This window comes from Scomber japonicus, chromosome 2, assembly GCF_027409825.1.
Source record: "Scomber japonicus isolate fScoJap1 chromosome 2, fScoJap1.pri, whole genome shotgun sequence".
NCBI lineage: Eukaryota > Metazoa > Chordata > Actinopteri > Scombriformes > Scombridae > Scomber > Scomber japonicus.
Genome location: NC_070579.1, coordinates 15,751,629 through 15,767,108, shown reverse-complemented (window position 1 = coordinate 15,767,108; position 15,480 = coordinate 15,751,629). Strand labels below are relative to the sequence as shown.

The window sequence follows — 15,480 nt, the reverse complement described above, 5'->3', positions numbered from 1 at the left end:
GTAAGAGTAAGAAAGCGTGACGTGGTGTGCCCCCCGCACACACATAGTCTGTGAGAAATACTGGCAGGCTGAGTTTCCCCCCTTTCAAATGAAAGAAACATAACATCTCAACATGGACACTGACTTCCTCGTACCTTCCTCCTTTCAATCTAATCTCTGGTGCCTGTTCGTATGAGGAAACAGTTGCATGTAATGTATACAAGACATTATGTGACTCAGAGAAGGATTGAGAGAAGGTAGGAGGGACTTAAAGAAAGGGGCAGATTGGAGGGGCGTTGGGCTCCCAGATGCCCCTTCCCCTGTGTGTGTGTGTGTGTGTGTGTGTGTGTGTCTGTGCGTGCGTGCAGTGCTGTGCCTTGGAGATGACTGTCAGCAGGCGGTGCCTCTGAGAGAGAGGAGAGAGGGGGGGTGATGTTTCCAAAGGGGGCCCAGTCTGTTACCAAAGGGAGGTGGAGATTTACTATCCCACCCAGTCAAAGTGTCTCACTGGTGCTCTGACACACACACATACACACACATGAATATACACACACATACACATGCAGAGATACACAAACCCTCACACACACACACACACTTGAGCACACTCAGTCAGACATACTGCAAACTCTCCACAGGAAACTCTGAGCCATAATGCGAAGGCACCTCAGAGCAGACGGGTGCATTGCTCAAACCAAGTGGGATACGCTGCGGCTTTGATAGTGCGTTAATTACTCATGTGATGTGATACAGATGTCTGGGGGCTTCAGCCGAAAGTTTGCCTGACGGTTTCCAAGGGGGCCAGGCAGACATTTTAGAAGCGGTAGGTGAAAACCAAACGTATTTATTATTTATGGATAGATCAGTTTGTGTGCTGTCACAGATCCCAGCAGTGTCATGCTGATGCTAAACTGTGATGCTACTTGAAGGGCTGGCTGCTAAATAGTTCTTTGTGTACTTGGTGACAGCTGGGACTTTGAACAGGAAGAACTCTGGGCTATAAGAGTTGCCTGTACTGTGACATGATGAAAAGGGCTTCACTATCAATCTGACAGTTTGAAACTTTATCTGCTCTTTACCAGGAGTTTTGTGGAGTGGATTACTCTAATTTTGGCCAGAAAGTTTGTTGTTTCTCTTGTTAAGAGGTAAAAAAAAAATATATAAAGTCATTAAGAAATTGAGCATGTTCATACACTAAGAGGCAAAGGAATCAGTGGGTATTTGTTTAGTGGATTAGAGTCTTCATCTGATTTTCATTTTAACTTTCATTGTTGCATTGACGGGAAACCAGGCCTGCAGCACTTCTTTCATGTTAAAAAAAAACTTTTTGTTTTGTAACCACATGTTTAAACCTTTCTAAATTAGAAGCAGAGGGAGAATGCAAAACTAAGGAAATCGTTCAGTTGCAAACCCACGCAAGGGGCGCATTGTCAAAACAGCATAAGAAGATATAAAGGCTCACATTGTAGCAGAAACTTTATTGATACAAAGACATAACCAACTCCTCCATCTTCCTAGGAACGATAGAAAGACAAAGATGCCCAATGTGCTTTGCTGATGCCTCATCTTGACTGTCTGACTGTAACTAGTCCTGGCGTCTCCCATCTGTGCCCCTTTGGCAAAGCCTTTTTGAAGTCTTAAAGAAGTTATTAAACTTGCTCACAGCTTTTGAACAGTGGGACAGTAATGCTGTCAAACTTTTTTTGAATCTGGCTTATAATATTCCACTTTGTTCAGATTTTAAGTGGAGGCAAAATGCAGACACAGTGGGTTCAGTTACAGATTTTTTCTCCAAAGTGCATTGTCTGAAGAAATAACCAAATCGTCCTCTCACTATTTGTTTTCTTTTCTCAACAGTGATATATCGGGACTCTCTTTCAATCAGCAAAATCAAAGCACCGAATGTGTTCCATAATGGGCACCCCAGTTGTGCATATGTTGGTGCTAATGGCCTGTATGGCGGCCAGAGGAATGTGCCAGATAAACAGAGCTGAAGCAGAATCGGGCTCTCTCCCAGACTTTCTCGTCCACTCCACCCTCCAGTCTCCAGGATTCTACAGCACCATCAGTCCCAGCACGGGGCCCGGTCTAGACCTGGGGACCCCAGGTGTTGCCGCACAAGCTGTAGTGTCTGGCTCTGCAAATGAATCTGTCATAAGGAAGCCAGTAAAACCTCCAATGTGCCGTGTAATTACATCCATTCAGGACTATTTCAAGTACATCAACACCATAATATCTATTATTGTGTTTGTGGTCGGCCTGGTCGGCAACGCCACCCTGCTTAGGATTATATACCAGCACAAGTGCATGAGGAACGGGCCCAATGCACTCATTGCCAGTCTGGCACTTGGGGACCTTATCTACATAACCATTGATATACCCATCAATGTATTCAAGGTACAGTTTTCCTGATGCATGCACTGATCTTACCATATTGATGCATGTTTAAATTACTTTATTTTACACCGCTAAACTGGACAGTGACAGGTGACTGTGCTGATATGATGAAATGCAACAACAATGGAGGTGACACGCAGAGATAAAGTGGGATAGTACTGACTGGAAATGGGGGGGAAGTGGGAAGGGGCTGTAAGGGAGTGAGCAAGTAGACGGCAAAGTGCAATCAGTTGGACGCCGTTATCTTCCTCGTGCGAGCAGATTAGTGATGAGAGGAGCTGGGATATGGCTGGCTTAAATAAACACAAGAATCATGCTGTAGTCACACATGCCAATGGCCTTGTGCTGACCTGGGACATTAGTCACTAAATCTTATCTGGAGGCCCAAAAAATACTCAGTGCTATAAAAGTGTCATAAATCACCTGTGGAGTTTTAAACAAAATGTTTCAGTAAATATCCACAATTTTTAAACCAAATAAATAAGAGGAATTCTTGTGTTTCTCAGCTGATAAGAATTAAAAAATATTGTGTATACTTTTAATTCCATTTTGTAAACATTGCTGATGTAAACAAACCTCTAACAACATCAGGAAACATGAATAATACTATATAGTAGTTTATAATGATAATCAAAGTACTTGCCATCAGCCTCAATAATAGCTTGATTCAGTTGTGTGTTTTATTTAAGACTATGGAATATGCCTTTAAAATGTAAAGCTTTTAATGCTGATAAATGATGCTAGAAGGCTTCCATCTTGGGACAATTTACACTGGTAAAACATGTCATGCCTCGTACAAGAATGATGGAAAAAAGAAGTGATCTTTTGAGAATATTGTGCATTGCAAGAGAAAAATGAGAAAGCCACCTGTTTAGAATTAAACTTGTGACAGTGATTTTGCAGTCCAAGCAACACATGTGCATGCACAAAGGAAACAATAATCTTTTCTGGGGGAACAGTTTATGTGCAAAGACAGAACCACGTTCATAATTTTGAAACCTTGTGAAGCCCCCCTGTTCACTTCATCGGGGCTATGACAGTGTTTCCAAAAATAATCAGCTAGTTATACACTAAAAACAGTGACGTGGGCTCCTTTCCTCTCTCCTGCTCTTCTGTGCTCCTGGGAAACTTAAACGACACAAATAAACAATAGAAGGCCAGGAAGCAGCATGAAGTTCTTCCTTTTGCTTCAACTTTTAGAAACGTGTTCAACACAGGTTATATCCTATTGAGGGAAAACAGCCAAGACCACTGTGGTGGAAAAACAAAGGCCCCCACTCACATGATCTTGACTTGTTTTCCAAAAGGAAGTAATAGTGGAAGTGGCTCTTGAGTTGTTATTCAAATTTAGCTGTAACTTCTGAGATGCAGAAGATGTGAAAGTTTAGCAAAAATTGTGCAGACTTTTATCAGCTGATGAGCTCCATATGGTCCGTGTCGGGCTAAACTCACGCTGACGTTAAGATGACGTTGAGAGGTCTTTGATGTGCCTCGATCTGCAGTGATATTGCCTTAAATAGGTTTAAATGATGGTCAGTGTGCATTCAGTAACCAAAAATGAGATTAATAGTCAGCTCCCTGAAGACTCGTAAAGACTAATTACGTCCTTAAAATTATTTACTCTGTTCTGATGCCTCAGCTAAGCCAGAATGTGATTTCCTAATAAAGGTTTAAAAAATAGACATGATGAATTTTTGAACAATGAATCTTGTTACAAATGTGATTTAATTCCTTTGAGATACATGTGTTAATGTGACACTTATGTGTTTTTTCCATCAGCTCCTGGCTTCACGCTGGCCATTTGAGGAAAGTATGTTTGGCCTATGTCTGTGTAAGCTGGTTCCCTTCCTGCAGAAAGCCTCTGTTGGCATCACCGTCCTCAACCTGTGTGCTCTTAGCGTAGACAGGTCAGTGCCGTCACACTCCAAACTGTTTTAATGCATTTCAGCAAAAAAATCTTTGCTTTGTGTATAGTCTAAAAAAATGTGTGCGTGTCTGGTTGGTTGTTTGATGAAATATGAATTTAAAATGACATATTTAGGGAATTAAATCATTCTCCATAACCTCCTCTTATACACCATAAGTGTTACTAATTCTCACATAGAAGACTTTGTTTTATTTTTACCATTCTAGAGAGACATATAAAAAAATACAACAGCAATCCACTAACTCCACGTCACATGTTCTTGTAAAGCCAGCACCTTGTTTTCGCAGGAGCACAATGTTCAAATATTTTGTTTTTCACTGTTGGAAAAGCAGATACTATTACATAAAAGTTTAAAGAGGCAGTCAAACTGTTGGAAAGCAAATCAGAAAATGTGATCGTTATTGCCTTATAGCCTCATGAGTTCATCCGCTCATGAGGCTTGGATTTATTTGACACAAATTCCTCTCATTTAGTTGAAGTCATTATGAGATGCAAAGATTAAATTAGACACAAAGATATGAATATTTTGATTTAATTATTTAATTTGCATATAATGATGGAAAGACTGAAATGATCACTTTAAGGAATCAGTACTAATTGTGTTTGCTCACTGGGAAAATTATTTACAGCATGTCTGTTCTGTTTTTGTCGCCCTAACCTGTGTAATGAGCTTTTTAAAGATGCAACATTAAGTATATAAAGGCTGTACATTATACATGTTAGTATCAAAAACTCTACGCTGATAGTGAGTATACTGATACTGATGCTGACTGTAATAGAAATCCCCTAATGGGTAAATAATGATCATGACATGCTGAAGCTCAGTGCCACCTGACTTCGTGCACATAGACACAACTTTGGAGATAAGAAACTTGCCCAGCTTGTCTGAAGAGGCTCCAAGGTTCAACAAGGAAGACATATTTAATGGTCTCTATTATGAGAAAAAGACAAGCTGCAGTGCTGTACAGTCGTGTTCAAGAGCAGATGCTCTCCGTTTGTTTTCAGGAAATGTGTAGCATATCTTCGTGTGCGTTTTGCATTATGAAAGTACTCAAGTCTCTTTTGTATCTTTTCAATGTTGGAGGAAGAGAAAAAGGTGGATACATTACCACTTACTAAAATATAAATGTCGCCATGTTGTTCAACAGAGAAATTCAAATGTGTCATGAAAAATATATTGTTTTTGCCATAAAATCTTGATGCAGGATTTTACTAAAACATTTCGACAAGTGGTTTCCATTAATGAAACAAACAAGCAAACAAGTATTCAGTGCACAGGAAACACAAGCCAACAGACAGACCTCTCTGCCAACATGGGCCAGTCTGTTTGGAGCCTTCACAAAAATATAAATATTAGATATTTAAAATAAACAATTGATCATCTCTCTTCATTAATTCTTAACATTTTGATATTCTTTGCTGAGTGAGCAGTTTGTTGTATTTGGTGTGCTGCCATGCATAAAGAACATGTTGTGAGTTTTGTCAGTCTGGAGAGACAAAGATAATGATGACTTTACTGACTTCTGTTGAAAGCAACTGCAGCTCAGTTATAAATAAATTGACATTACATGGTAATTGTGATATAGTCTTTCTGTATTGATAGCCTCTAATGTCAATTTTGTGTATCAATCAGTATGATATATTATACACTTCATCACTCATGATCCTCCAATTATATTAATCAAATCTAATCGATTTGTTGTCTACTCTATCCATTATAGCTTGATTTTGCTTCTGTCTGTGTCACAGGTACAGAGCCGTTGCATCCTGGAGCAGAGTGCAGGGAGTTGGCATCCCTTTGTTAACAGTCATTGAAATTGTGTCCATCTGGTTGCTGTCACTCATCCTGGCAGTACCAGAGGCTGTTGGCTTTGACATGGTCACCTTCAACTACAGAAACGAAACCATACGCACCTGCATGCTATACCCCAAGTCTGACTTCATGCTGGTATGCTTTCATCCTTCTCTTATCATGTTTTTGGATAAGAAAACTGCAGATAAATGGTTCTGTGTCCCATTGTTTTGAGGCCAAAATGTGCTCTATAGTACATTGTGTCAAGGTAATCATACAGGAAGGTGGTTGAATTTTGCAATAAAGAGACAAAACATTAATGGACCAGTGAGATAGAAAACCACATCTGCATGAAAACTAGTTAAAGTGAAAGTGTAAGTTCAGCTTTATGTTTTCATTATCGTAAAAGCATGTATTGTTTGTTTGGAGAAAGGGAGTATTCTTAATGGCCATTTGGCACACTGATGTGCTATTTTGGTTATAGGGGCATGTATTTTTAGAGCAGCGATACGATCGTAAAGTCAATCACCAAAAACATTTCTTGCTTGGGCAATATGTATTCAAAACCATAAGAAAATGAAAATACAATCCAGTGCTCCTCCATCCAAATTTACCTTTCTTGCCAGGAGATGACTGATATTAAAAAGATCTGAAGTGGAGTATCACTTAAAAAAATTAATCTGGTCTACTTACTCTCCAAGACACAGTCTTAACTGGTGAATGTGGGCTTTTTCACATCCTTGGAGCACATAATTGATTGCAGGCCAAGTGCAATTACTGAGGCCCGAAATGTGGAGCCTCAAGCTGAGCCACATGTGCGTATCTATTCCATATGCACAAAGCTGGAGTAATCTGTCTCAGATATTAGCAAGACCTTACTGAAGTCAGAAGAAAATGAGCCTTCCAGCCGCTTTATTAGGCCTATATAATAATAATGAAATGCCATAGCAGAAATTCTCACCAAAAGTACTTCTGTGTTTTTTCCAACCATAAGGGCAAACTTTTGAGTGGATCTGTAAATGTGTTTTGATTTTTCAGGACATTGTGTAATAAGGTTCAGACATGTTTGTATGATTTTGAAATTGTTGTGTGTTTACAGAGCATACTAACAATATTCTTCATAACCACAGAGAACCAGATGTCCGTATTATATGCAGCGTAATTAGAGGTGGTTTGTTTTTTAGACTTGGTACAATGGAGCACACGTGTAGCACTCACATGGACTTCATTGGTGTTGGAGTACAGGGGTAGTCTGGTGGAGATTTAAGGGCTGGATCAGGTTCAGTTACAAAAGCACAGATACTTATTACTTGGATCATACCAAGTCAAATGAAACGTACTTCTATAATCCAATATCACACATATCGTATTTAGATTTTTAAAGCCTAAGTTATTTTGCCAACATTTGTGATGAGAGATACTCCCTACTGAGATAGCTGGGGGTCCATAGCATGGGGGAAACAGGAAATACAGAAACTGATTGAACAGTCTTAGGAATATGTTCACAAAAGTGAGTCATACCAGTTCTACATTGTTCTGAATCAAAACAGGGCCAGGAAGGTGGGAGTGTGACTTGAGGATGTGTGTGGGGGACATCATCAGACGGCCAGCTCAGGAGAGCAGGGGGGAAGGGTAGCTTGAAAAAAAAACAGACTCTTAACTACTAAGCCAGATTGTAATGAATGCATTTGTTAAGTTTAAAAGCAACTGACTGTGTGTGCATGTTTTTCTACAGTTCTACAGGGAAGCAAAGGACTGGTGGCTATTTGGCTTCTATTTTTGTGTACCATTGCTCTGCACCGCCGTCTTCTATACGATGATGACATGCGAAATGCTCAACCACAGGAACGGCAGCCTGCGAATAGCCCTCAGTGAGCACCTCAAACAGGTTGGACAATACTTCTGAACAATAATACAGTAATAATAATATTAATGAATAATGAAGATTTGTGATGCAAATTTATTATCTTATCTTAGCAATGTTTTGATTGTGTAAAATGAATTCATACTGTCTGTCAACAGCGTGCCTTGCATGGTTTTAACCTCTAAACTTCCATTAAACAAACTTCTGCATCTCATCTCTAACGGTGCTATGAAATCTGTCAAAATCTCTCTGCAGAGGAGGGAGGTGGCCAAAGCCGTCTTCTGTCTTGTCCTCATCTTTGCCCTCTGCTGGTTCCCTCTGCATCTCAGTAGGATCCTTAAGAAGATGGTTTATTACCAGAATGATGACATGCGCTGTGAGCTTCTCAAGTGAGTTACTGGTGGTCACAAACTCAAAGGGGAAGTTCAAGATCTCATCTGTTTCTGTTAGGGTTGAGGAAATGTCAGTTCCAATACCACACTCAATAAACATTTATGAAATGCGTGCAGGTCAATATGACACGTGTGTTGTACAAAATTTTGGAAAACAGATAAAAGACTGATTGTGCCATAATTAGGTGTTTACTTTTACTGCACATGTTGTTTAAACTGTAGCCAAAGTTTAAATTACCACCGTGATGTTCTGTTTAAGATTATTACAATAGTTTTTCTTCTTTCGCAGTTTCCTTTTGGTCCTGGACTACCTTAGTATCAACCTTGCAACAATCAACTCCTGCATAAACCCCATTATACTCTACTTTGTCAGCAAGAAGTTCAAAAACTGCTTTAAGGTAGAGTATTTCCCAACAACAGATGGACATAAATGAATGTAAAATACCCACAAGCTTGTTTTTTTATCTCTCACATACACACACAAACACACAAGCTTCTGATTTAGTTGGGCCAGTAAAGCAAATAGTGAACTCAGCCTTTTGTTCATGACTCACAGGCTGTGATGGAGATGACATTCCATGAACAACATGTAAAAGCAGTCTGGTGATTTATATGTTCGTTTTGTTGGCTGACGTCACACACTGCAAATGTTTGTCAGAGGGACCTGGGTTGGAGATAAACCATGTCTCTAGTTTGCACGTCAAAGGAGGTCTGGGAGGGCAGTGGGGGAGCAGACAAGAAGATAGCTGCACATGCGCAAAAACTTTTTGGTGATAACTGCTGTGTCTCTTTTCTCTCTTCACATGTTCTTCCAGTCGTGTTTGTGTTGTTGGTGTTACTCTGACAACCAGCTGAGCAGCATCGGACCCATGAATGGTACCAGTATCCAGTATAAAAGCCCTGAGCCTAACAACCTCCACACTGACCGCAGCATCAGAAAAGACAGCGACTGATTACTCACCTGTGGAGGATTTCCAGGCCCTTTCATATAACCAGCAAGCTTCAAAAATGCAACCACTGCTCACCACAAAATATTTACATAAAAAGCAGACCATAAATACACATCCTTAGGACCACTGAAGCTGTACCGTGAGCCTGGCTGGGACAGAATAGGAACTGGACTTAAAAGGAACAGACAATGGATTTGGCGTACAATGCTCTGAAGTTGCCCGAGCCTCTCAGCAGGCCAGACTTCCTAAAACAAACTCCTTGTGTTCCCACACCCAAGGACAGTACGGCTGTAGCGTGAGAGTAAAAGGGGGCGAGTGGGATGAAGAGGAGGAGGACTCTTTAACAGGATGCAGCTGAACGGTGACTATAAATTACCCTCAATTAGTATCCGAGCCTGCTATTCCTGTAAAGGGCAGAACTTCTGGGAAGGATGCACAAAGCTACAGGAAGGAAAAAAGCAGACTGCTCGCTGTCAGAGGGAATGATGTGAGATGAATATGTGCCGTCCCCAGGAGTTTACTACTCAGTGACGGTGGAAAACAGGAAAGCATGTTACTGACTTGAGCATCAATTCATTTCCATTAAACATGCGTGTCTCTGTACAGTGTATTTTACTCACACTCATTATTCATTGAACCACTTTGTGGTATAATTAGAAGAATGTTTTAAGGTTAATTTGCTTGATGTTTGGCTCTTTTTTAGTATCTGTGTGTAAAACAGTGACTCCCAAACAAAAATTCATCCATAGATTGACATAATGGCCATTTCTGCTTGAATCACTTAGCTCTAAACTTACGGTTATTATTCCAGAAATGAATTAAATTGTGTCTGCTGTCAGAATATGCCAAAATACAGTGGCACAGAATCAACTACAGGGTTGTAAGTTTTAGACAGAATATGGTACAACTCTGTGTTTTTATACCACATGTCAAGCAAATGATCAATATGAAGTAAATGCATTATGACAGGTTTGATATCACCACTCACCCAAAAGTGGACCGGAATGAGGTTTTTTCTTCAACACTGTGAATTTTGCTAGACGTAATCAACAATTATTGTGACATTTAAGCTTGTATAATCTATGGAATATATATGTATAGTGTCCACTTTTATAAAGTGTTTTATTTTGCAGTAACCATTACTATTTTACTTAGACCACATTACCTGTGTAATGACAGAGGCAGAGGGGTTTTGGGTGACAGCAGACACCCAACTCAGATGTAGAAGTAGAAGTATGGATATAGTAAAGAAGGAATAGTTAGACATTTTGAGAAATCCACTCATTTGCTTTCTTGGCATGGCAGGAAAGATGTCAGTCTAATATCTATCACTTAAACATGAAGCTCCACCAACCTGTAAAGCTCACAAAATCAAAGCGTATATTTTGTAGTTTCTGCCAATCAGCTGTTGGCTGTAGCTAACTGGCTAATATCACAAATGAGAGTGTGTGAGCTTTAGATTATTTAGCAGCAACTACCACAGCTGGAAACTGAAACCACAAAGTGCAATGCACTATAGAATCTAGTTCCAACCTATGGTCTCAATTGCTAAATTCAGGCACTCAAATAAGACTTGTGGTGCTCATTTTGGAAATGATGGCTCCATTACTAAGATTTGAAGACTTATAGTAGGCTATAATGACTGGTTTGTGGGTGTTGATTGACAGCCGTGGTTGACAGCTGGCTCAACTGCCCTTTTCAGCACACTTTAGCTAAAGTGGTGTTCAGTGTGCCCAGTAAGCTACAGCATGCACTTCAGTCTGAGATAGTGCAGCATGCTTGCAGAGCGGGAAAGGCAATGCCCTGCACTGCTTATTTGGAAGTTCCTGTAAAAGTTTGGACTTCAAACCAGCTCCAATGAAAAGTAATATAACACACCTTGTTACATCCATCTTTGTACAGCAAATGCATTAAATCGAGTTAGGCTAACTTTTTCTTATCATTTCCAGTCTTGATGATAAGCTAAAATAAGCTGTTGGCTGTAGCTACATGTCTAACAGACAAACACGAAAGCCTCATCTATCCTATTATTTGTCTCCCTGCAAGACAGCAACTAAGCATGTGTCCCAAAATGTCTCACTTTTCCTTTAATGTGGAAATCATACTCAACTACCAAAGAACTATAATGCCTTAGATTATTTGATATGTGAATACATGTAAACCTGTGTGTGTTTGATTGTGTTAGCATGTGTGTGCGTGTGTGTAAGTGATGTGTGTATATATAATTGCACTTCTTTACTTGGAGTGTTTTGCACACTGTGTACAGAAGAACAGGCTATATCTGTACAGTATTATTTTACCACTATCCATCAAAGCCATTCATAATAATCTTTAGAAAATGGAATTCATATGTTTTTTTCTCATTGATTTAACATGTTAACCTCATGTTAGTTCTGCTGCTTATACCAATAAATCAATTTCCATCTCCAGTGTAAGGAACAAAGCGGTTTATTTCACCATCATACTAATATTGGTTTCTCCGGACGTCAAGGGGGCCCCTTCTGTTTTTCATCTGCGTCTGTGAGAAAGAGGCGTCTGGGAGTGATTTGAAGCACACTATGACCTGCTTGGCAACTGAGCCCTAAGGGTTGCTAATGTCAGTGGAGAGGATGTGAACAGCTTGGACGGTGGGAATTTGATACATATAACTCACTTGTCATGTTTGTTGCCAAAAGAGGATCAAGGACAGCAAAGATTTAGGCCTAACTTTGCTTACATGCGGGGGCAGGATTGGGTGTAATTTCTTCTTAAGCCATACCGTTACTTGAATAAAAGAAGAGAAGTTGGTGAAAACTGAAAAGCAGCGATGCATTTCAACAAATGTTTCTTTGTTGAAGTAACAAAGAAAGATTTAGACTCTAAATGGATTATATAAAGTACTTGCATCAAGACTCAGTCTGTGGCAACCAACAGTCTCATTAACCCAGGATAACGCTCTCTATTCCTCTCAAAAAGAGACAATTACCAGAACCGTGCAATCCCATACACAAAGTTGAAAGGCACCCAAGACCAACAGAACACTGTCGCAGTCACGGCTTTATCGGACGTCGGCCTGCTATTTGTTTCAGCGGGTTCGTGATAAGTCAGAGCTAGGTCATAAACTTTATGAAGCTGGTTCATATTCCAAATATGAAATCATGTCACTATCAGCCTCCAGTAACTGATAGAACTTTCTTTGCACTAACATGTCACAGTTTAATGAAGCAGAGAATTAAAAACAAGCAAAAAATAATATTAGGATTTAACATATTTGTGCTTTTCTGGGAAATGAAAGTGAGAAATAAAGAAGAGAGCAGAAAAAAATGTGTGTGTGCGTGTGTGTGTGTGTGTGTGTGTGTGTGTGAGAGAGAGAGAGAGAGAGAGAGAGAGAGAGAGAGAGAGAGAGAGAGAGAGACAGGGGAGGAAGAGTGAAACAGAGTGGTTTTGGTCCTGTGGAATTTGGTGGGAACCTTGTTTCTTGCCAGCAGTGATTTGAATAAAGCTCAAAAACAAATAATAGAGGATCTCAAAGACCCAAAGTGCTTCTCCATGCAGAGCCTTTTCAGATTTGTTTGTTGATACAGTAAATACATTCAAGGCCAATTGATGTTCATGGCAAAGACAATGGATGGCACATTTACACGCCATTCAGAATGAGAAAGAAAACGTTACGAAGGAAAGGAAATAGCTACTGAGAAAGGAGAACATGCAGGTCTTTACTTTTTAAAGTGAAGAAAGAACATTTTACAATTTGCTTGTGTTCTCCTTTTGTATTTCAAAATTGAAATTTTATGAAAAATAAAGTACACAATTCACAAAATGAATGACATTGTCTTACAACAAAATCAAATACAAAAAATGTATATCACGACAGGAAAATAAATTGATTAATTAAAAATAAAATAATTTGTTGCTACCTCAAAAATAAATATCTCTCTTTGGACTATATGATTCTGATTTATGGCAAGTGAGAAAATGCAATATAAATTTCAATATCAAGATTTCAGTCCACATAAAGATAGAGATGTGAAGCATATATATCTGTATCATTATAGTGGATAATATTAGTGCAGTGAAAAATGTATTTGAATGTATTACAGCTACTGATTGTTTCTGTCAGCTGAGTTTCACCAGGTTTTCCTGAACATTTTGAATTCACAGTGAGTGATTTCAAGAACTAGCATTCATTTCAGTGTCCCTAGCACTTCATGATTTCTGTGTGTTACAGTAACTGGTTTGTGCTGAAAATTAGTTGGGAAAATATGCACCAGTAAAGCACAATGTCAACTTACATGATGGGTTCTGATCTTGAGGCCTTGTGTTTAAGCAGGTCATCTTGTTTAAAGGCCTTCATAATTTCAGTTTTGTGCATGTTTCTAAATGAATAAATATACTCAAATTAAGAAGCAGCATTCCTAGGCCAAGCTGGTATTTCATGTGGAGAAGCTGTATACAATGGACAATGTGTGGGTGAGGAAAAAGGGAGTTGATGGGGGCCTGACAGTTTCTTTTTGCCCTCGAGCTTTCTAGCAGGTTAATCCGTCCCTTAATGTCACCCAGTGTGACTCAGTGAAGCTTTGACTTGTAATTTTGTTATGACTTTTACTTATAAACATTCAAAGTAACACTGTTGTTCTCATATAATGTATGACTTTGGATAATGTATGACTTTGGAAAGCTTCTTCTACTCCATCCTACTTTACTTATGTTGTTGTTCAGGAACAGAAGAACTGAAGTGAACACCCTCAGTGAGTCTGAACATTTCCTGACACAAAGGCCTATGGCAGACGTATTAAGATAAATAAGTAATTGTTGAACAATTGCAGACTTGTGTATTCCTCTGACAAAGGAGGTGCACTTTGGCTGATACATTCTATCTCAGGAATCAGACAGTATGTCTCCTCCTTTGTTGTGCATTGATTATTATTATTCCTCAAACCTATCCATTCTGCCTAGCCACTATTGCTCCAACCTATGCATTCTGTTCCCACAAAGCACATACTGTATGTGCCGCTTACAGCTACAGTTATGGCTATGATACAGTGTGATGGACGCCACTTCCTTTGAGCTCAAATATATTTTGAGTCTGATCAAACACAGCATATGTTTATCTACCCTGCCCTTACATGGCTGTACCCTGTATGCCACTTTGCATGGCAATCCCTCCAAGCGATCCACCATGGCACTCGCTTGCATGACTTGTGGCAAAGACTATTTCTAATTCATAAAAGCCAAAAGGATCAATTCAAAATTTATGAACAATCTGTCCTGCAACAACCAGTGATTTCTGTGGCTGTGGGGCAGTGGAGACATGGTGCAACAGAAAGGAAAGTTCTGCCTCCCCTCATTTACAGGAAGACACACATACAAAAATATAGTCATGCACATGCACATGCAGGCACACAAGGACCAAACGGTAAGAAGGAGCTTGTGACTGGTTTAAATCACTTTTGGTCATGATGGTTTCAGATAACATAAATATAACATATAACAAAAATATCCTTGAAAAACATGGCAAATTGCTAATAGAGTTCTGACTTCTCATTATTAACAAGTTTGCAATTTTATGTAAAATACAATTAAAACTTATTTTCAAACTGGAAAAGTCCACATATAAGTAATGAAATGAATGTTGGTTAATTTAATTTGGTTTCATGGTCCTGGTATTGTCACAGACACTGTCACACTGTCATGTATTACTGGGAAGCTTGAATTCAACGGCGCCATCATTAATGTTATTAGTAACACCTCCTATTACAAGTTAAAATGTTTGCTGTGAAAAGATATTTTTTATAGATGCCCTTTTATTGACTTTGCACTTAGAAATAATTGGTATGATTGGTAGTTTAATCCACAACTTCAACACATGGCACACACATTGTCAGTAATTGTAGGTTAATTGGGAAAAGGTTTTATAGATAGTTTTACAGACAGTGAATGCTCATGCAACACACTCTGCACAATTTGAATCCAGAAATGCTGATCTTAGCCTTGGCTTTAGAAAGCATCCATCTGGCCCAACAAAACTAAATGTACAACAGGTAAGTAGATGATTGCATGTACCCATCTGATATCTTCTAGTTTAGTCAATAATTGTATACATATATATATAATTATTATCATATGTACACTTGAAAGGAAAAAAACTTTTTTAATTTTAAAAAGATGAAACTTTTTTTCTTTGAATATCTTCAAATGAG

At 39.1% G+C, this 15,480-nt stretch overlaps 1 protein-coding gene across 1 annotated transcript; it reads left to right on the top strand.

Moving 5' to 3' along the window:
* The first annotated feature begins 592 nt into the window (after positions 1-592).
* On the top strand, positions 593-11,736 carry ednraa (endothelin receptor type Aa). The gene is made up of 8 exons (XM_053331356.1): positions 593-802; positions 1,837-2,376; positions 4,156-4,283; positions 6,053-6,251; positions 7,831-7,983; positions 8,215-8,348; positions 8,641-8,749; positions 9,167-11,736. Exons 2-8 carry the CDS (start codon positions 1,882-1,884, stop codon positions 9,302-9,304), a joined length of 1,356 nt encoding a protein of 451 aa, XP_053187331.1. The 5' UTR covers positions 593-802; positions 1,837-1,881; the 3' UTR covers positions 9,305-11,736.
* Positions 11,737-15,480: the final 3,744 nt, after the last annotated feature.